This window comes from Vulpes vulpes, chromosome 4 (genome assembly GCF_048418805.1).
Source record: "Vulpes vulpes isolate BD-2025 chromosome 4, VulVul3, whole genome shotgun sequence".
NCBI lineage: Eukaryota > Metazoa > Chordata > Mammalia > Carnivora > Canidae > Vulpes > Vulpes vulpes.
The window spans coordinates 72568578-72591350 of NC_132783.1; the positions used below are offsets into that span (position 1 = coordinate 72568578).

Sequence of the window (22773 nt, forward strand, 5' to 3'; positions counted from 1 at the left end):
AGACAGGAGAACTATGTCCTAATCCATAGCTTATAGATGTGATCATTTTTGCTTCAGGACACACATAATAGAGAAGAACATGCTCACTGCAACTGAGGACAAATACCAGTTTTGGAAAGAGCTAGTATCAGCAAAAATTACCATCATGCATAGAGATATCATCTACCCCTGTGACCAATACATCTGTCCATCAGAAACAACCCAAACTATGAAAAGAAAACAAAAAGATATGCCATGGGAATGAGCTCAGGTATTTATCCCTTCCATACCCCCAGTCTGGTAAGTTGCAGGAAGGTATATGGATCAATAAAACTGTTTTCTTTTCTTTTTTTTTTTATAAACTTTTATTTTTTTTTAAAATATTTATTTATTTATCATAGACAGAGAGAGAGAGAGGCAGAGACACAGGAGGAAGGAGAAGCAGGCTCCATGCCGGGAGCCTGACGTGGGACTCAATCCCGGGACTCCAGGATCGCGCCCTCGGCCAAAGGCAGGCACCAAACCGCTGAGCCACCCAGGGATCCCCTAAATGGGGTGCGGGTAGCTCAGTCGGTTAAGCATCTGACTCTTCTTCTTCTTCTTCTTTTTTTTTTTTAAAGATTTATTTATTTATTCATTCAGAGAGAGCGAGAGAGAGGCAGAGACACAGGCAGAGGGAGAAGCAGGCTCCATGCAGGGAGCCCGATGTGGGACTCAATCTCGGGACGCCAGGATCACACCCCAGGCTGCAGGCGGCGCCAAACTGCTGCGCCACCGGGGCTGCCCGGTGTGCACTTGTCTTAAGAAGAATGAGGAAAAGCCCACATTGTTGGATTTCTTACATTGATAGTCAACACACTTAGTCACGGGTTCAGATACTGAGTGCTTACTATATGCCAGGCGCTGTGCTGAGGATAAATCCTCTCATTTAATCTGCACCAAAAACTCAGGGCAAGCTATTCCGGTGTTTTAGATAATTAAAGCTTAGAAAGGTTGTGTATCTTTTCACATAGAAGATCAGCTTAACATCCCCTGGGTAAATACCCACTCTGATCTGAACTACCATGAATCATGAAATGACAAGGTTGTTTCTTTTTTATTAGATTGGGAAGGAATTTTCAAAATTGCCCAAACTTTGGTTGTGTCACCCTTAAAAATAAAATAGCTAGCTATTTTATTAGCAAAATGAGTTTGGGAATAACAGAGGAGTCGCAGTTCAGAACATGCAAGTTCTTTTTTTTTTTTTTAAGATTTTATTTATGTATTCATGAGAAACAGAGAGAGAGAGAGTAGAGACACAGGCAGAGAGAGAAGTAGCCCTATGTGGGACTCAATCCCAGGACTCCAGGATCATGCCCTGAGCCTAGGCAGATGCTATACCACTGAGCCACCCAAGGATCCCCAAGAATATCCAAGTTCTGATGGATCACAGGCAAGCCGGAAGAGATAAAGAAGGTCAGCCTTTACTAGGTTCGGAGGAAATTGAAGTGTTTTATTTATTTACTTATTCATTTAAAGACTTATTTGTTTTTAGAGAGAGCACAACTGGGAGGGACAGAAATCAAAGGAGAGAGAATCTCAAGCAGACTCCACACTAAGCACGAAGCCCAAAGCAGGGCTTGACCTCTCGAGCCTGAGATCGGGACTTGAGCTGAAACCAAGAGTGAGTCGCTTAACCCACTTTGCCACCCTGGAGCCCCCAGGGAGCCTTGGTTTAAAACAACAATTCCTCAGGGAAGAGCAGGATTTAACGTTGTGGCGGTTTCTCACTGGCTGCAAGTGGGAGGTTACTGCGCTTGTTGCTGGGGCAGAGAGGGATCTTCCTTGCTTTTCTTAAAAGTGGGAGAGGAAATTCCCATGTGAAAAGTGTCCTCTCTTACCAAGATAATTCTATTGTTTGTGTAGGCTGCAGATTGGCACTTGCGTGAGAGCGCCCCCTTCAGGGCTTCCCCTACTCCATTTCAAACGGTTTCCTTTATTTTCACAGTGGGTATCCAAACAGAGAGATGTGAATCAAGTTCTCTCCTCACTGATTGCTGCAAAATCTAACCATTCTGGTCTCTGAGACTGAGAATGTATTCAGACTCGAAGAATTCAAATACTCTTTCCATGGGACCACATTTGGGCACCACCCATTACATCTGCATTCCACTGGCTATCGTGTCACCAAGATGTTGTGTCACTAGAAATTTCAGTGAGAAACAGGAGAGATTGCTGACAAGTCGCATCATGTCTCCTACCGTTGTTTCTACCACTTTCATGTCTGTGAATGTACAACTACATGATTGATTGGTTTTCACCCAAGAGTTACTGCTCCTACGTTATTTCCATATTTTGTAGACTATGGTCTGATGGTATCTAACTGATGAGGTGCCTGCACAGGAACCCAGTGAAAAACCATGCACCAAATTGCTTAAGTAAAAACACCCTGATTTAAAGACACTATCAGCACGAGAGAATTTTCTAATCTAGCCAGCTTTTCCAGAAGTGCTGCTTTTACAGGTCACCAGTGCCTTTTCTTGTTGCATACATACATCACCTGCTTTTTTTTTTTTTTTTAAGTAGGCTCCATGCTGGCAGCCCAACACAGGGCTTGAACTCAAGGCCCTGAGATCAAGACTTGGGCCAAAATCAAGAGTCGGATGCTTGGCCAACTGAGCTACCCTGGGGCCCCTACATTGCCAGTTTAAGATTTTATTTATTTATTTGATCGGGGGAATGGCAGAGGGAGAAGGAGAAGCAGGCTCCCCACTGAGCAAGAGGCTCGACAGACAACGATGATGTGGGATGATGGAATCATGACCAGAGCCCAAGGTAGATGCTTAACCAACTGAGCCACTCAGGTGCTTCCATTGCCTGCTTTCTAATCGGAAATTCAAGAGAGTAAAGTCTTCATCTGAAAATAAATTAAGTCATGAGAGATGGAGTAATCTCAGAATTTAGCATTTTGGAAGAAAGAGAGTACTCTGTATCTCAGAGTGCTTAATGAAACTTCTATGGCTTTGGTCAGTCGCCTTTCTTACTTTTCTTTCTGTTTTTAAATTATCCTTAGCTTTTTCTTTTCTTTGTTGTGCTGCTTCTTCCTTACTTATACATATAACACAAACACATTCTCCTTGGATAACTTTTAACTCTATGTTTTTTATGCAATGGTCATATTCTTTTAGAAAAGAGGACTTATTGATACTTGTCTAGTAGTGTCCAATTAGGACATTTGATTAAAGAAATACCCAATTAAGAGAAAGCCCGGTAAATCTTTAGCTTGCAGAAAAGCATTCAATTCAGAAACGCTGCACTCATAAAATACTTCCCAAACTTAGGATTCATTTCATTTTATCCTCTGACTAGTAAAAGTGAATGTCACAGTGATGAAATTCAACCATACAGTGAAAGCAAGTGTGAAAAAAAATTCTTAGAAACATTGGATTCTTGCTTATGAATCTCCATAAAGAAAATACTTGAGTTACCTTGAAACCATAGGATTTATGCTTTTTTATCCTTTGTATAATGCCAGTGTAGGCTCTTGAAATCTTTGATGATTTGCCAGGCATTGCCGTGGGAGAAACTTAGACCAGTGCTTTCTTTAGGTAAGACTCCACTCGTACGCATTATGTAACCTGTGCCATGATCTGGACCACTCATTTCTGAAAGGCGTGGGGAGTTGTTGGAAATCTCACTGTCTTTTCTCAATTATTTTCTATAGTTGTCAACCCCCTTCCATGGAGTTACAGGGAATATGCCTTTCAGAAGAGTGCCCCTATGACATCTCATCAGATGTCAATCTTGGTCCAGAGATTGTTCACAGATTTTCCCAAAGGCTTTCTTAGACCTGCTTCTAAAGAAAAGATTGATCTACATGATCTTCATGAATTACAATGCAATCTTTCACTAAATTTCTGACAGAATTGTCCAAAACCAAGATTATAATAAGCCCGTCAGGCTTTGGACACCATTTGTATTTTTTTCCAGTGCTCTACTGTATCTAGTGATATAACTGTATTATCCAAGAGGAAAGAGCCAGATCCCACATCTACATGGTGGCATTGGAAACTCTGCTGACAGTATAGAAAACAGAGAGGACAGTCATTCAAGGTGCCTTGTTATGGAAGCACATGGATCCCCCATGACCAGCACCTTTAAAGTTTTGATAGCTTTCAGAAAAAGCTATGAAAATCACACACACGACATTTTGGTAGTCCTTAAAAAAAAGGAGGCATTTTATAGCTAAACAATTTTATTGGCTTTTTGTGAAATAAAAAACACGAAACAAACCACCATAGTTAAAGGCCATAATCAGCATCAACCAAATGAACCAGCCACTTGGTTACAGTAGCTGATAACAAACACTAGTGGATATTATTGCTTATACCCCAGGTTCATTTATGTGTCCATTATGTTTTGGCAAGATTACAATCACGTGGGAACTTTGGTTGTATAAATTCAACTCTGACCACTCACTAAAAACTCAACTTCTATCATTTTAGGATGGGATATATGTCAATTCTTCCTGAGTCTTGACATTTATCCTCTCATTCTGTCTCCTTTCTCCTCCTGTTAATGATTTACAACACTATGGACCAAAACTTAAGGTAGATGCATTTACAACCATCCATTTCTACTCTACTGCCCTCTCCTTTGCCATGAGGCTGTGAATGCATTTCTGAGCCTCTCCAAAATCTTGGATCTGGTGTATATCCACTGCCAGTAATAAATGTCCATCTGTAATCTGGATAGATTTTCAAATGCGTATGGTTGTCAATAGTGGGGTTTGGACTCAACTGTCTCTTTTCCAACTTTCGAAAGCTAGAAAAAAAAATCAACAGCCTTTAGCATCCCCTGTTGACCTCCCAACAAAATCAGCCCCAGCCCCCGCCACACCACATCCCACAGCAGGTATGGAGCTGTGGCCTTAAAATGCCCCGTATGAGTGCTGTAGCATTTTAATGTGTAGAGAAGCAACGGCTGCCTGCCTCTCTGAAGCTCCCCTGCTCAATACTTTCCGTTTTAACACTGAAAACTCAGAACAACAAAGGGTCAAGACTAACAATAGCACCATTTCCTAGACTCTTGGAATAAGGTTCCTGTCTGCGTTGGAGAATGCAGGGACCCCAGACGACCCAGCCTCCAGCATTACGCCTTCACAGGCCCCGCTGACCTTCGGCAGGGGTGGGTGGTCTGCCTCAGCCTGCTTCTACAGTGGCATGAATTTTCCCTGGGAAGAGTTAAAAATGCGTGTCTTACAAAGTGAAGTTGGCTGCAGGTAAGAGACCTGAGAAGCCTGTTTCCGTGGGTGAGATGTGACAAGCCTGCCGATGATTGGGACAAAGTCTGGGGATCCCTTCCCTTGCCCATCTCAGTTCAAGTCATTGAAGAATCTGCACGCAGAAGCATGGCAAGACCCAGGGACACCGGGAGACGCAAAGCCTCACACAGCCACTCAGACACTGGTGCTCTGAGGGCGTCTCGTGTGTTCGGGTCCCCCGGTGGGTTTGCCCTGGATACTGCTGGGATTTAATAAGCCCTTCTAATGATTATAAAGATTATCCTTTTGAATCTGGACATTTTAAACAACAGAAGACTTGATATCACTATATTTTACATGGCACATATAACCATATAATTACTAGCACTTACACGGCAAATGTTGTAAATACACAGTCTTGGAGCTGACTTGGTAATTACACCAGGGTTATTCGGCAGAACAAAGATTAAACACTCTCTAACTTGCGCTTGGGGGAATTTCATTCCAACCCTGCACTTCACAACGAGAGGATAACCCTCTCATTATGTAATAATGCCTGGTGGTCATGTGGGCAAAGAGAATCACAGGGCGACTTCATGGTTAATTTGTGGCCTGTAAAATAAAGTAATACACAGTATTTTCATTTCAACAAAATACAAGAGACCATATAAAAATATTTTCCAATTTGGAATTTGAAACATGAAAGCTGGATTTTTTTTGTCTTCCTTTGTATAAAAAGAAACGAAGTGACGGACTAAAGTTTATTAAGCCTTCTAACAAAAAACATACATATAAGTTTAAGGAATGCTGTGAGTGTCAGCTTCCCTTTTTTGTCCAGGCTCATAGATGGGGAGCTTGTGCTTTGATCCCAACAAGGAGAAATGCACGGAAGTGGAGGAAGATCAGTGCCTGAAACCTGAACTACAACTTATCTCTAATAATAAGACTAATTTTACAGTAGTGCTTTTAACAAGTGGTGCGTCAGATTACTCATTTTTATCTCTTCCTCCTCAGGCGACTGCTGGAGACGAATTCCAGAAGCACCACTTTCGTCTCGAGTGATGTTTGTTTAGTGCAATGTCTTCCTTCTCCCGTTCTCTTTTCACTCGCTGGTAGTGGTCTTCTTCCTTCAGGTACCACACGGGGGGCCAGCGGTGCCGCTCAAAGTACTCCTGGTTGTCTGGTGAAGGAAAGATGCAGATGGTAACACCCGTCATTCGTGGATTGCTTCTACATTCTAGGTTCTGTGCCCAGCTGCTTCTCGTATCTGCTCTTGGACACCCTGTCCCGACAACCCAGCGTGGAGGGATTAGGGTAGGGGTAGGACCATTTGCAGATTGCAACGCTCCACTTTCGAGAGTTAGAATCACTTGCTAGAAGTAGCTGTGCACAGAGTACCTGAGCCCACGACCACTCGATTTCAGAGTGTGAGCTTGCCTTCGGCATGCCTCCTCGGATAAGGGTGAGCCCAGTGTGCCCTGTGGCAGGGAACCCTGAACCCCACTCCACCCAATCCTCCAGCTATGAAGCTCTTCAAAAAGAGAACCCCAAACCCACAATTCTTTGGGTCATGCCTAGGCGTGTGACCACAAGCCTATTTTCCCTGAGCTGCCTGCTGCCCACAGACCTGCTCAAGGGCACAGAGGGTCAATGCTTCGTTCAGAGGCCATGAGAACAGGCCACCTGGGAACCCACAGTCTCACCTGCGGACTTCGATTTGATCTCCTTGCGGAACTTGGAACAAACACTGTTGTAGTTGGTGCAGATGTGGTGCAAACACCAGGCGGCCAACTGGTGGGCGTTGTGGAACTACAGGGAAGTGACCAAAAGGGAGTCAGACTCCTGCTTTCTAAAGGGGGGCCACCGAGAAACAGTAAGCCACCGTTGGGGTGACAGAGATAAAGGGCCCGCGTGACTGATTCCATCAACCTCTTGTTTTGACTACACTGTTTTGACTTTGGCTGTGGCCCCGACCCCAGCCAAATATAGCGTTTGGCACACCTCTTCCTTACCCCTGTGACAGGTGCACCCAAAATACTCACTGTATCAAATCAGGAGCTGAAAACACTCCTTGCCTCCCAGCCTCCCCCCGCACTGGCCCACTAGTGATAAATGACCGTGGCCTTTGGAAGGTGCCAGCCGGCAGCAGAGCAGCGACACTGACTCTGGTTAAGGGAGCCTCGGCCACAGAGCACTCCGTGTCGCATGTCAGAGCTCGGCTTGCGGAGGCCAAGGATCTGAAAGAGGAGACTGCAGACCGTATGACCGTCCGCGTACCTGTCCTTCGGTTACATAAGAGCGGGTGGTGTGGGCAGGGTGGCAGGGACCCGATGCTCCACAACATCTCCTTTCTGAGCAGATGCTCGGGGAGGTGGCAGCTGAGGCAGCCGTGACCAAAACAGACTTGGTGCTCAAAATTCAACAGTCACGTCCCATTCCTCCCCAAATTTGGCAAGTCTTCCCCCACCCCACACTCTGTCCTTTCCTTCTCAGACATCCATTCAGTGTGTTGGTCCTGAGGTTTCTTTGATCAGGTGGAACCCTGATACCTCACAGGCTGCTTCCTTTGGGGCCCACATCTCTGCTGAACAAAGGCCCATATAAAAGCTGAAGTCCTCAGAAAAAAACTCAAGAAGTTCTGAGAATTGCAACCTCGACATTATAGACAATTTTTACTGATCCTTTCAATCTCTCTCTTTCTCTCTCCTTTAAAGAGTTTATTTACTCATGAGAAGTGTTTCTTCAGAGAGAGGCAGAGACACAGGCAGAGGGAGAAGCAGCCTCCCCATGAGGAGCTCAATGTGGGACTTGATACCAGGACCCCAGGATCATGACCTGAGCCAAAGGCAGCCGCTCAACCACTGAGCCACCCAGGTGCCCCACTTCCAATTTCTCTTGATATCAGATTTCTTTCTGAAAGTAAGATTAGGGCATTGGTGTCCTGGAGTTGGCTTGTACCTGCCCAAGAGAGTCAACTGTGCACATATCTTCCCTACTCTGAGGTCAGCAATTTTATGATGTTAAAACTGGTCAGACAGGGGTATTTATACCATGAAACTGGAAAATGCAACAGATCAGGGTGCCACTGTCCCCAACCTGATTGTTAACTAAGCCCAGCATGCCACTAGGCTAAGGTCTAATGAATGAGCTAAGACATGGGAGGCTCCATCTTAAACTCTTCCTGCCAAGGCTTGTCAGGGCAGGGACCCAGAGCAAACAGACACAACTGCAAATCATTGCCTCAAGTAGACTGGCCATATATGCAATTCTGGGTCATTTGCTTTTCTCCAGGAGGAATACTTATGGAGAGAGCACAAGTCATGAACTGGGCCCCAGACCTGTTTTGAAAGACCTCAAATTCCAAATGTGGACAACCAACTTTGATGGGGCCTTTTGCTGATCTTACTGCAATAGGTGTTCTTTGTTGTTGGTTTTCACTGTAACCTCTGTTAAGGTGTTTTTCACACTAGATTTTAATAATGTTTGTTTCTATTTCTCTCACTGTCTATGATTGCCCCAAGGGCAGAGAATCTGCCATTTATAACCATGTGTCCTTTTGTCTAGCACAGTGCTGGATGTGTGGGGAGAAAACCACAAATACTTGTTGCACAGTAAGTCAAAAAGAGCAGGTTGCTATAAAGTCCTCTTCAGCCTTTTCCCCTTTTGAATCCGAGCCATTCCTATGGCCATGGGTGGAATGGCAACAGGGCCTACTACTTGCCTCCCTCCTCTCTCTGGAACTGAGAAAGATCCATTTAAATCACCGGATCTAAGACTTAGTAAACCACAGCCCTAAGACTTAGTAAACCACAGCCCTCGCAGAGAGAGAGAACAAAGACAAACCCAGTGGGCTGGAGAGAGAACTGAAGAATTTTTTCTTCATTCCTCCCCTCCATTCACCCAATGAGGGTGTCACCTCATTGTCATGGAGTCTATGTCAGGGACGAAGTAAGCATCCTGCACCCATGAGAGGGCTTCTACTCTTCCCTGCTCTTTCTTGAACATTCTCTCCCACTTGATTCTCAAAATAACCTGTAAGGTTGTCAGGACCTGGGTTATCATCTCCATTCTCTACAGCTAAGGAAGCTGCGGCAGAGCTTAGCTTTGTGCCTTGAGTAAAGTTATTTGTGACAACGCTGAGGCTGGATCTTGGGGCCTCTCTGGAACAGTGCAAGGGTGTGCCGCGATTATGGAATCACAATATTGATATTAACAAATACTGATTTTGGAAAAGCCCAAGAGAGCTGCAGTGAGATGGAGGGTATTACAGAGCTTCGTGGAGTTCTAGAAACTGTCTGATCTTGGCCAATATGTGTCCAAGAATTCAAACAAGGAGAGACAAAACCTTCCCCTATCATGCCCCACGTTGTTCTCCCACATGTGAAGCTGGTGCCTCGGGGGACAATGGGGCTGGCGTGGGGTAGGGTCCTTGTTGTTTTCTCAAACGAAGCCCAGCAGGGTGAATGGTGCATGAAACGTGAAACTCTCAGATCTTCTCAGTGTACACAGGGCCCTCTGTGACTCAGTGGTGACATCTTTATTTAGACAGATGCAACAGCGGAATGTTTTATCAGCATTAAATGAACTGGTTGAACACATTTAAAAGGTGAAAGGCAAATTGTTACAGACCTGGGCCAGTTCCAAATACGAGAGCACTTCCCCATCAATGCCCACACCACTCATCGCAGCCTTGGTCAGCTCCTGAACAGCATACTGCTCTAGGGAAGAGAGAGAGAACAGGAGAAAGTTGAACCATATCCTTGTAAGCCAGACCTCTCACCTAGAGAGACTGGTCTGGAACCACCTAAGAGGGGAGGAATATGGGAGCCAGCTCTGGCCGCCATCTGAACTGAACTCAGAGCCCATTGTGATGGGTGGCCTTTCAGCATGGAAAGTTCTGGTCACTGGCCATTGAACCAATGACTCTGGGACACTTGCTCACACTTTTGAAATAGCCAGAGCCCTCTAGATCCTTACTGTCTAGTACAGGAGCTATAGGCCACATGAGCTGATTGAAACTTCACTTAAAATTAAATAAAATTAAAAATTCATGCCCTCAGCCACATTAGTCACACTGAAGTGCTCAACAGTCTCATGTGTATTGGGCAACACAGACACAGAACATTTCCATCATTGCAGAAAGTTCTATTGGATGGTGCTGCTCCAGACCGTCCAGTGCCTTCCTAGAGTCCTCGAAATTCCTTAGTCTCTTCTTGTTTGACAGTTTGCCCACTCATCACTCCAATTCTCAATAATCTCTGACAGTGGAAGGACTGAGTAACAGATGAATGAATCCATATGGGGAATTACAAATGTGAATACAGATGTCTTTCTCAACAGCTGCAGATGGGTAACATATTGTTCAGCCTCTTAGATTCTAGAAACTGGGGGAACTTCAACCAGAAGTAACAAAAATCTAGTTGGGAGGGCCACTTCTGCCTGGGAGCTGTGTCCAAGGCTCCTAAGCTGAACTTAAATTGTGGTTCTGAGACTGAGTGGTCTCTTGCCTCTGTGTGGGCTGTCCCCGCTTCTAGGATTGACATCTGTGGGGACAGGCTAGGCCCACATTCCTACCTCCTTGAGATCAAGGCACTCTTTTCACCTCTAGCATTGAATCTGTTGTTCTAATCCAGTACATTGTCCCAGTCCTGCTGACCTTCTTCTGGTCTACGCACCTGCTAGTCAGCACGCCTCTATCTGGTCAATACGATATCTAGATTTAATGGTTTCTTTGGCACAGCTTTCATCAGCTGGATTGACAAAGAACTATTTGGAACCACATTTTCCAAAGAAGTCATTGGGCTTCTTAATTTTAGGTAACAACTTTTCTTGTTATTCATTTAACACTTTGGCTTGCAAAAATCACCCCAGAAACTGATTTTTAAAAACTATGTTCTGGGCAGCCCCGGTGGCGCAGCGGTTTAGTGCTGCCTGCAGCCCGGGGTGTGATCCTGGAGACCCCAGATCGAGTCCCGCATCGGGCTCCCTGCATGGTGCCTGCCTCTCTCTCTGCCTGTGTCTCTGCCTCTCTCTCTCTAGCTGTGTCTCTATGAATAAATAAATAAAATCTTAAAAAAAAAAAACTATGTTCTGATTAAAAACTATGTTCTGAATACTCTATACTTACCAAACACTATAAATAATTAAAGGGATCAGCTTAGGCAGCTGCATATTAATCACAGTAGTAACAATAGCACTTAATAACAAAAGGAAACATACATAGAGGTCTGTAGGTGACAAAAGGACCTCTCCTTGGTTCAGTTCCTTTCATGAAGTCAGTCTCATGTTTTTATCACCATATTTAATATTTAAACAAAAATGGCACTGAGTTCAATCACAAACCTTGTTCAACAGATTTGGCTCCAAATTGTTTCTATTAAAAAAAAATCAAATTCATCCTCTCAAAGGATAAATACTTGTACAAGCTGGATAGACCAATGGATCAGAACCCATACTTCTGAAAAAAGGAACTGCCCATCATGGCCTCTTAGAGTTAACATTTAAAAAGCTGTTTACTCTTCTGGATCTGTGACTTCGGGTGTTTTGGTTAGTAGCATTTTTAAAAAAGTCCATAGCAATGCTTCAATGATCTCTTTCTATCCAATGGGGGAAGAGGTAAGGCAAGAAGAGGACTTTGAGCTCCAGTTGGATGAGTGTAGTAGAAACCTGGAGTCCAGAGAAATACCTTTTTTTCTAAAGACACTGCCAAAAGGTCAAGTGCAGATATGACCAGTTGGTTTGTTCAAACATTCATTTTCATTTACTTAATGATTCAACAGTTACTTATTGGGAAGCTAATATGCTCAGACACTTTTCCGTGTGCTGGGGACAGGTAGGCCAATGCACAAAACTGGCACTACTTCTGCTTTCACGGTTAACAGGGGTCAGATAATGCAGTGACAAACACGCAGACTGCTAACTGACCCCTCTGGTAAATGAAGGTGAAGTTTTATATTTAAGAAAAAAGTATGTGAATACACATATCCTATTTAGACCTGTTTCAGCTTAACCACTGAACAAATCCAGAAATGATGCATAAGATTTTGGGAAGTGAAGCCAAGTCCCCCTTTTTTTTCTGTCTCCCAAAATGCTCTTGACAATGTCAGAACATTTTCTAAAATAGCTTTAAAAAAACCACTTACATAATGCTTACTAGGTGCCAGACACTGTTCTGAGAACTTTATATATATCTTAACTCCTTAATCTTTGTAACAACTCTACGGTAGAATAACATGATCCCCATTCTAAAGAGAGAGAGAGAGCAGAGACAGAGTGGTTAAGTGTGAAGTCATCCAGCCAGTAAATGGTGGAGTTGGGATGTGAACCTGAACAATCTGGTTCTGTAGCCTATATTCTTAACCACTGCCTCCTACTGTGTCTTTCTTGAAGACTGGGCCCGAGCACACATTATGGGGATAATATGGACATAATAGTTTTATTTTAAATTCCATGGCCCACAAATGAGGCAGAGTGCATAGACAGAGCATGGGTCTCAAGGGCAGGGGTCATGCATTACTCATCTTGATAACTGCATCCTCCTACAGGGCCTACCACAAAGTAGGTGCTTAAGAAATATTTGTGGAACTGAATTGGGTTGTCTGATACATTTGATCAATTCATATCACCCTGCACAAGACATCCTCTATTGGGTGATAAAAAATTATTTTTTATTTCCTGGAAATGTTATTTTTGTTTAAATGTGATTTTGATAAATTTGACAGTCAGGCAGTGCATGGTCCTGAGTCGTCAGACTTACCTGCAAGGGCAACCAAGTGTGGCAGGCAAAATCTGTTTGCCAAGGCAATTAATTCCAGTGGGTCCAGGTCCAAGTTAGGTGACAACTGCTTGGTATAAAGATAATCCAATACTGCTTGCATTGACATCTTGTTTATGTTCGGGAGATATACCTGAAATGTTATTTGAAAAGCTAAGTTCTGCAGAAGAAAGCAGTGGGTACATTTTCAAGCTATACTGCTTATAAATATCCCAACCATACGATTTGATATTGGCGAGTCTGGGACACCTGCTCTGAGGCTGTACGTAGAAGTCATTCGCTATTTACTGCTTTAAACATAACCGTTTGATTTGTAGATGACAAAAGAGTGGGGCTGCCTGACAAAGCCTGATTTGGAATTTTTAAATGGCTATTTGGACTTATAAATCAGACAAATGGGCTGTAAATGTATGATGACATTATGGGCTCTCCTTGCCAAGTACCTTCTAATACTCTATTGTGGGGAAAGAAATCTCCTGGGCAATATGACAGGTGTTGGGGGGAGCTGCAAACCCCACTGTTGCTGACACACGATAGAGCCCTGCTCTCTAAGATGTCAAAACAGAGGATGAGCAACCACCTCAGTTGCCACACTGACTGGCTTGATTCCAACGTTCTACCAATATATGCAAACACAAGATACACACTTCATTATTTTTCCTATTTTTTTTTTTTTTTTATTTCTAAGGTTTTTTTTTTTTGTTTTAATTTTTAAAGATGGATAGAATACCAGCATGTTTGTTGTGAAATAGGGAATTTCTTTTTCTGTAACCTATCCTGAATTCAGCAGGAGAAAGTCAGCCAAGAGAAGTGCACAGAGATAATCCAGCAATTGGTGCAGGGACCCCCTTGTGAGATAGGATGGGGTCGGGCAAGACTAGAGTGGGTTGCTCTGAAGGAGAAGGGCGTGCAAGCAGGGGGGGGTGGGGGAGGGAAAGGCAGAACCACAGGGCAGGTGCAGGGGGGTGGGGAAGGTCTCTCCTTGGAAGGAATTAATAAGGAAGCCAGCAAGGGAGGGGGTGGTGGTGTGGGTGGGAGTTGCAGAAAGAAGGTAGATACTGCCATTGAGAACAGTGGGTTTTGGTTTTCAGTATGATTGCAGAAGTGTGTCATGAGGAATGTCAAAGGAGACCGGGGTGGTTTTGTTTCTTCGCCAACTGTGGTCTGTCGGTTGGTTGGTCGGTGCTTCAGTCGGTTGATTGATTGGCTGCCACTTCAGGTACAGCTGCTGAGTCAGGAGGGAGCTGAGTCCAGGGTGACACTCAGGTGAAAACCGAAGGGACCTTTCGCAGGACCATAGATTCCAAATTTTTGGAATATTATCAGGTTATCAGTAGATTCTGAGAAGCCAAAGAAATCTTTACCTGTGGGGGAACAGTTGGTTGGGTATGATAAACTCTCCTTTATAGGATTTACCTAATCTTGAGACCTCCTGAGCACTTGTAGATCTTGCCAATATTGATACATGCTGGAGTTCCCTAGAGCCAGGGATGGATCAATGAGGATGTGCACAGATTAGCAGCACACGGACTCAAACTAACCCCACAAGATGGGCCCTTGTATAGTACAGAACAGTATCGTTGCCATTGACTACTGGGATGATGATGGTGATACGGTAACCTGAATGGAAGGCCTATATACAAGGTACTGTGCTAAGCTTCCCACACACATTATCTAATCTGATCCTTACATTCTCCCTAAGAGGAAAAACTATTATATTTGCCATTTTACACATAAGGAAATTGAGATTCATGGAGGGTAAGTCCCATGTTCAAGGTCATAGAGCCAGTAAGTGGCTGGGATTTGGACCTAAGGAGTATAATTCTAAGGTCTATGCTCAGAATCGCTGTGCAATACAAGAAACCCTTCATGGCAAGGAAGCAGAGGTTTGGGTCACAGTACAATAAAGTACCATATTTCACTAACAGTTTTTAAGAATTAGATTTCTAAGCACAAAAGAATGAACAGTTATTAACTTCCTATTTCTGGTACTTAATAAACCTCCATACACCATATAAAGATAATTATGTATTATATTTGATTAATTCTGTATCACACATGATTATATCTATATTATATATCTAATCTTTCTCATTACATATATATTATTACCTCCACAATCTACATGGGGTTCATGGCCAAGGCATTCTAGTGTCATGGTTCCAGAATCATTTAAGCTATAACAATCTATATCATCCTCCTGCACAGCCACCAGCCACCTCAGAAAGAATATCCTTTCTTTTTTTAAAAAAAGATTTTATTTATTTATTCATGAGAGAGAGAGAGAGAGAGAGAGAGAGAGGGAGGGAGGGAGACATAGGCAGAAGGAGAAGCAGGCTCTTTGCAGGGAGCCCGATATGGGACTCAATTCCGGGACTCCGGCATCATGACCTGAACCAAAGGCAGACCCTCAACTGCTAAGCCACCCAGGTGACCCAGAATATCATTTCAGATAGAGATTTCTATTAATGTATCAAAGGGAAGGCCTCCAAACCATCCTAGAAATAGTAAGAAAATCACATACCCACCTCCTTTCAGACATAGTCAATGAAAACAATTATGATTTGGTAAATAAGCTGCATGGGTTATTACCATCAAGGATTTAACAACTGTCATCATTTCAAGTTTCTAGCATGACCTTGACAATAGACAGAACTTGGCAAGTAGAAACTCTTACTGATATTATTTTAAAATAAAGAAGCCATAGTAGTATAATTAATTGCTAATCCAGTGAATCTAATATCAGTTATACTTGCGTATATGCTTACATATGTATATGCTTACATACACATAGATTTATCTTATACAGATCATGATTGAGTTAGTAAAATTTTCCAGATAATTGGAGGTTAAGTTCTGAAACTTCAAAATTTGGAACATTTTGATAGTGAAAGCATATATATTTTACAAAGTTGTAAGTGCTAGTGATCATAAATATAAAATATCCCAGAGCTTTCTGTGAACACCTGCTCTCTCAGCTATGGGGATATCTGCTGTTTTGGAAAATAATGGCTTGGCTGACAAGGCCAGAGGCTGGTGCAGGCCCAGGGGCTTGTCACTAAAATGAGTGTGACCTTTGGCAAATCATTTACCCTCCCTGACCCTCAGTGTCTTCATCTGTTAAATGGTGTGTGCGGTGGGGGATTTGGAAGAGGTGATACCTACAGCTTTTTCTTCTTCACTAAGACTCTGGAGTTTGAAGATATTAGCATTTTTTTTGGTAAGAGTATGTTCTAAGTCATGGTAAAATGAACATCCTAAGTGAAAAGAAATTATTTCTGGCAGCAAAATGACAGACTCCTGTAAGCAGCCTTGCCCCAATACTTCTAATGTCTTTGGAGTGTTCTGATGTTTGTAATCCTTCATGACTTACTCTTTCCATCTTGTGTAACATGATGCTAACAGTTTTTTGAAGGACAGCTTTCCTGGGTAAATAATGCTAGGGGACCTTTACAGTGAATGAGAATAAATGAATACCACATTCAGAACCTGCACCTTTTCTCTCATTTTCTTTTTAAAGTCTGTTTCTGTGATTTCAATGTTATGTGTAACAATGGAGAGACGTTTCATAGAACTTTGAAAAATAATATAAATAAAGCTACATAAGAGATAGAATTAAGAATTGGCATCCTACCTGCTGGATTGAGCTTAAAAGAAAAGTCAGCAAAGAGAATATAATGCTATCCTAAACAACGTTCCATATTCCAGTTTCGTTGGTTTAAAATTTTAATTGTGAAGATCAGCTCAGACTATTAGGCTTATAATTAGAGACGGTCTCATAGAGAATGAGAAAGTATTTCAGATCCAGAGCATTGCTTACTACAACCCAGGCATGCATTTTTAATGAACCACTTGCTGAGTACCTCTGGGGAGAGAATTATGCTTACTGCTACATTAAAAGTAATGAGAAAAATATAAGTAAGATACAATGGCTTCTTAAATGACAAAAAAATGTTAAAGTAACATCAATGTATATTTTATTCCTTTTTTAGATATGCATGAGAATTCTATTAATGCAAAAAAAAAAAGGGCTGAATTTTGAGGGGAAGTCAGATTTTCACAGGATAGTAAAGAGTTAACAGATGCCCTAGAAAGGACAGATCCCAAGTGCTAATACAAGCCGTTTCAGTCATGGAATATTTACTGAGCATTTAACTGATGTTCCTCCCCACCCCCCATGACCCCTCTAACCACACTTTGCTAGTTTAGGAAGGGAACTGGGGGCTTTTTAACTTAGGGTTTTCAGAGGACAAAGATTTTTAATCCCTCATGGAAAGAATTTAACAAGAATTCTTCAGGACAACAGTCACCAATATTTCTTGAGCTTTGTATGTTCCAAGCAGCAAATTCTATGTTTACACATGTACCCTCATGACTTATCTGCCCTTTGAAGAAGGTTCTCTCATTATCCCCATGTTACAGAGGAGGAGACAAGGTTGGAGAGGATCAGTTGCTTGCTCAAGGTCAAGCCAAGACTAGGGTTCATAACAACATAACCCTTAAGTCTACATGGGAAATCCAGAGAAGGGGCAGGCAGGGGCACACATGTCAACAGCTCATGGCATTCTTGATACATTGGCTAAAGGAATTTGGCATAGACCTTTGGTTGCTTGGGTTCCCTGGTCTCTGTCTTCTAAGCTGGGTAGAACCTCTCCATACCCATGAAGCCTTAGCTACAGCTCTAATGCCCTAGCCTTTCTAGGGGGAGTGCTAAACAGGTGGCCTCTCCAGGAGAGGCTGTTAACCATATATGTGTGCATTCACATTCGCTGCCAAGTTTTTGTTTTGGTCACCTCTCCTGCACATTTTAATCTGGAGACGATTACGGTCCATTCTGGGAAGGGATAAAGGGGATTAGCATTTGTGAGGTCAGCTCTGACAGTGTCCCTTTGTGCCTGGGTTCCTGACCTTGATCAACTTCTCTGCTGGTTAACGGCAAAGCACTTGCTGCACAATGAGCACACATTTCAGTGAGCTGGAAAAATAAGGGAAGCAAGCTTCCAGGCCCTTTATCTCTGGAGATTACTCAAGTAAGTGAAATGCCATTTGGATGAAGTTTTATTAGTCAGTGGCTTCCCCAAAATTTCTCGGAAGTAAGAGTGAAAGAGTAATAACACTACTAACATCAAAATAAGACGAATGGAGGCTACATTTACTTAATGCTCACGGGGTGATTTGCAAGTATTGACCTTTACACCTCACTACCACACTGTGGGTTATTATCATGCTTTCCAGATAGGCAGACTGGAGCTCAGAAATGTGGTTGCTTGCCCAAGACCACACAGCTTGGAAGTGGAGGACTTGGGACTTGAGCCCCACATCCTTCACTGGGCAGCTTCCACTGTGTAGGCAGCTGTAGTCTCAGTGACACGGCGGCGCTGAAACCCGTCTGATGGCACAGGAACGAATTCGTTAGTTACAGCAGAGAACCTCCTGATTCATAAAGGCTGGTAGACACCAAGAGAGGTCATCGGAATAATTCTAACACTTTTTGCCTCACACAGCAGCCAGCCTTTTGCTGGGGGTTGGTTTAGGAGCAGCTGCAGTTTGTTCTGGAAGCAGGAGGTGGCCTAGTGACCTGCTCTGCCCCAGCCTTCCCTGCTTGTGACTCTGCTTCCCTACTTGGGGATGCAAATGCAGGCTCCTGGGTCACAATGGGAGTGCTCAGATTTCTGGTGTGAGTGCCCCTTTCGAAAAGTTAGCTATTGTTTTCTTTATTTCTTTTAAAAGTGTGGAGAGATGCTGAGATATGCAAAACAAAGCTCTTAGGACAATAAACTTGATGGGGTGTCCCCGCGGTTTTTTTAAAAAAAGATGGTTAAAAAATACTTTCGAAACTCAACAAAAATGCTTGCTCTTCTAGACTAAAGTTAGAAGTGCTTGATTGGAATTTATCTTTCTTTTCCAACCGAGTTTGTAAAAAAGATGAACATGTAGGGTCTTCAAGATACTGCTCACTCTGCTCTAAGAATATCCTTCCTCTGGAGACAGGGCCAGTGTCGGAGAAGTGGCTCAGTGGCTTCCACTAGACTTAAGAGAGGAGTGTTCAGAGGAGTGATCATTTGCTCCATTACTGTTTCCTTCCAGGTAACAAACCCTTGGAGGAGGCAAGTCAGGGCAGAGCCTCAGCGAGTGTTATAGCTCAAGGAGACCATCAGCGCGTCCCTGTCCCTGACCGGGCAGGGCAGAGGGGAAGACTGCGGCCAAGGATGTGGCTTCTTAAGGTCGTTGTCTGGGCAGGGGCTCAGCTGAGCCCAGGACTTCCATGATTGAAGAAGCTTCTGGAAGTTTCTGGAAGACAGATTCTGCCCCTATTGTATATGATTTTGATAGTATCTCCCTTGGTGACATTTGTTAAAAGGTAGAGCTGATCCTGTTTTACAAATGAAAACAGTGAGCAACAGTCAACAGCTCCTTGTAACTGCAAAATTAAGAGGCACTTGATGGGATGAGCACGGGGTGATATGCTATATGTTGGCAAATTGAACTCCAATAAAAAAAAAAAAAAGAGGCTAACTGACACTTTAGCACTGCCTAAGGAACTCGTTCATGGAAACAGTTGAAGAACTGAAGTCATCTAATTAAACACACACACGTTCATGAAGATACCACTTAGGCTTTTCAGAAGGCACATACCTCGCTGTTGGCGCTTTCCACAAATGAGCCCCCAAACATGGCAGCCATCCACCTGCAGCTACAGATCAGCAACGGTTTGTGGGCGCTGATGGCTCCATCATCCAACCTAAATGTCACATCTGCCCAAGGATTGAGGAAACATAACCGTGAGCCAGCTCGGCTGAGTCTGCCTTGTTCATCAACCTACATCTCACGCTCCTCTCTTCCGTATCTTTCCTTCGTGATTTTGTATCAACCTCCACCTCTGGAACTGCCAATTCCTTCTATGCCATCCAAGGATCAAGGGGTAAACATTTAAAATTGCACCTAAGATCCCAGCACAAATTCTCTGAACCATACAGTAACACAAAGGAAAGGAATATTTTTCTTTCTCCATACTCTGAAAAATTTCAAACATAATAAAAACAGTGGAAGAAATAGTACATTGTTAGTATTTTGCCTCATTTGCTTTAGCTTTATGTGTATGTGTGCATTTGTGTGTAGTGAATACGTGTGCATATGTATATATACATGTATATTTGGATATATATATATTTGTGTAGACATTTTTAAACAGCATTACACTTCAAACTATCAAGAGTTTTCTAAAAATAAGAGCACTCTTCTAGATAATCATTATCACGTCTAAGAAAATTAGCAATGATTCCCTAATATCATCCAATATCTAGTTCATATTCAAAATTTTCCAGTTATCTCTAAATTGTATTTAGTTTTTTTTTTTTTAATAGACAATCCACTTGAAGCTCCACACTGTATTTGGTCATTATGCCTCTGCATTAAGGGGAAGGTGATTCAATTCATTTCCTTTAAGGTCCATTGTTTAATTTACTGCAGGTTTGTAACACTGCTTTTCATTAGCTTTCAGGATGGCTTCTGTTTCATGATGGTCAACGTTTCAAGTAAGTATTATTTATAAACTTTAAAATTATTGAACAGACTCAGTAACTGATGACTAAATGTATAGTACTAAATGTGTATTATCATGACAGGCATTATGAAAGATAAAGGATGAAAGAGAAGTGTCCACATAAGTGTCCACAAAGTCAGAAAGTTAAATTTTTACAATGAAATACACACACACACACACACACACACACACACACACACAAAGGCAATTTCAGAAGTTAGTAAAAGTCTGTAAAGCAATTATGTGAAGATGCTGTGGGCAGCGGACAACATCGTTATCAAGGACAAAGAAGAGGAGAGGAAAATATAGAAGAGCAGGGTAAGGGAGTGTGGGAAAGAAAAGGAGGGGAGGTGGACAAATGAGGCACTCCTGATAGCAGGAGAGTTGCCAAAATCACCTCAAGGATTTCCAGGCCAAAGCGTCAGTGGAGAGAGTAGACTTGGTCAGGGAAAGGACCCTGAAAGGGAATTGTGAGCATCAAGCCAACTGGCTCTGGTGCTGGCTCTGGCTCAGGGGTCGTGTGGCCTAGCTATGAGAAGCACTGGTGCTTTAGAGGGGAGCTTGCGTGCAAATCCTGGCTCTACCGTTTACTACCTATATAACCCGGGGCAAGTTACCTAACCTCTCTGTCCTTCAGTTTCCCCATCTGCAAAACGGAAAAACATCTAGCTCTTAAATCTGATGAGAATTAAATAGGTGGATATGTGCAAGCTAGAGGGGTACATGAAAAAAATAAGCATTTATACATGTTAGTGATGGTTATTCTCTCCCCTACTCGTGTATGGCTAATGTTTGATGAAACAAGACCAAAGGGATCGATGCCTTTACCATTGGACCCACTTACCTGAGAATGTCCCTTTGCTGAGACACTCTTTTATCCGATTGGCCTTCCTGACGTGAAATGCTTTGGTAATCTCCTGGTTCATGAAGGCTTCCTTGTTCATGATGTTTTCCACCATCATCCTCAGATCAAACATCTCTAGAAGCTCTGCAATCTGAGCCAGGCCCACCAAATCCTTCTCCTTCTCATCCAGTTGTCCCGTATAAAGGAACTGGAGCAGGGTCCGGAAAGGGCCTGGCTGGACGGATGAGTCCATTCTGACCACGGTGATGGGGCTCAGCCGCTTCGAGACGGGATTGACTTGCATCTCCTTGTGCATGTCAAGGAACCCCTTGCTCCAGCCTGACAAAGTCTGCGTCTCTGGAATTGAGCTCTCAGCTTCCAGCCCCAGACTCTCCTGTTGGGACAGGCTCTGGCTCGAGGACTTCCACTGACTGGTCTGAAGTGTCCTTGGGGCACCTTCCTCCCTTTCCTCGTCCGGGTTAAGGCTCAATGCCTGCCCCTGGAAATCCCGGCTCTGCTTCTCTTTCTCACCAGCTCCTTCACTCGAATTTGGGGTTTCTTCACATTCCATTAAAAAAAGATCATAAAATTTGGAAGAGGAGGTAGCGAGGTAAATTCGATGTGCAAAGATGTGCTCCTGGTCCTGAAGGATGAACAGGACATCGGCACACAGAGGATTGTCCAGTAAACAGGCAGCTTCGCTCGTCCCCGTGGAGGGACATTCTGGAACTTTGATGACTGGTGGAGGGGCTTTTGGAGGTAGGAATGGTGCCTGAAGTAAAGGTTTCTGAACTTTCTTTAGGTGAGATTTCCAGAACTGCAGGTGTCGGCGAGAAATCAGCGCTGCTCGGATTGCATTGTCAAACACATCCTTGATGCCGAACTGGTCAAATACGCTTGTCTCATAGTACGGTATGCCAAGTTCCTTGGCAACCTCTCGGCCTTTTTCTGGGGGCAGAATATCCCCTCTCTTTATGGGCCTAGAATAGAGGATTTAAAAAATTATAATCAGCCTTATTTTATTTTATTTTATTTTATTTTATTTTATTTTATTTTTTTTGTGGGTGGGGGTGCACCGTTCCGGGAAGTACTGCAATACCAGGTCGATGCGCGGAGTGGATGGAGCAAGCTCCTATTCCATCTCCCTGCTCCAAAAATCCATTTAATATGTTGTCCTCGGATAGAGGATGTATCCGATACTAAACTGATAAGAACAGATACTACACTTGATCTTAGCCAAAAGGCCGGGAATCAATAATCAGCCTCATCTTAGGGAAAAAATGGCAATGAGGGCCTATCAAAGTACCTGACTGAACTGTACCTTTAAAGTCCTAAGCATAGTTTAAAAAATTTTTATTTGAAGATTTTTATTTATTTATTTATTTGAGAGA

At 43.1% G+C, this 22773-nt stretch overlaps 1 protein-coding gene and 1 non-coding gene across 35 annotated transcripts in view; both read right to left on the minus strand.

Moving 5' to 3' along the window:
- Positions 1-4195: 4195 nt before the first annotated feature.
- RHOBTB1 (Rho related BTB domain containing 1) overlaps positions 4196-22773 on the minus strand; it is a 118897-nt gene continuing 100319 nt past the window's right edge. For all 34 annotated transcript variants that reach the window (XM_026013506.2, XM_072756104.1, XM_072756111.1 and 31 more), the window contains 6 exons: positions 21383-22362; positions 19632-19750; positions 12978-13128; positions 9851-9939; positions 6925-7030; positions 4196-6401 (listed from right to left, as the gene is read on the minus strand). In XM_026013506.2, coding sequence (XP_025869291.1) covers positions 6232-6401; positions 6925-7030; positions 9851-9939; positions 12978-13128; positions 19632-19750; positions 21383-22362 — 1615 coding nt within the window. In that variant the 3' untranslated portion in view covers positions 4196-6231. The remainder of the gene's footprint in view (positions 6402-6924; positions 7031-9850; positions 9940-12977; positions 13129-19631; positions 19751-21382; positions 22363-22773) is intronic.
- Positions 22448-22638, minus strand: LOC112931093 (U2 spliceosomal RNA). Its single transcript, XR_003237266.1, has one exon. It is a non-coding gene; the product is annotated as a U2 spliceosomal RNA (small nuclear RNA).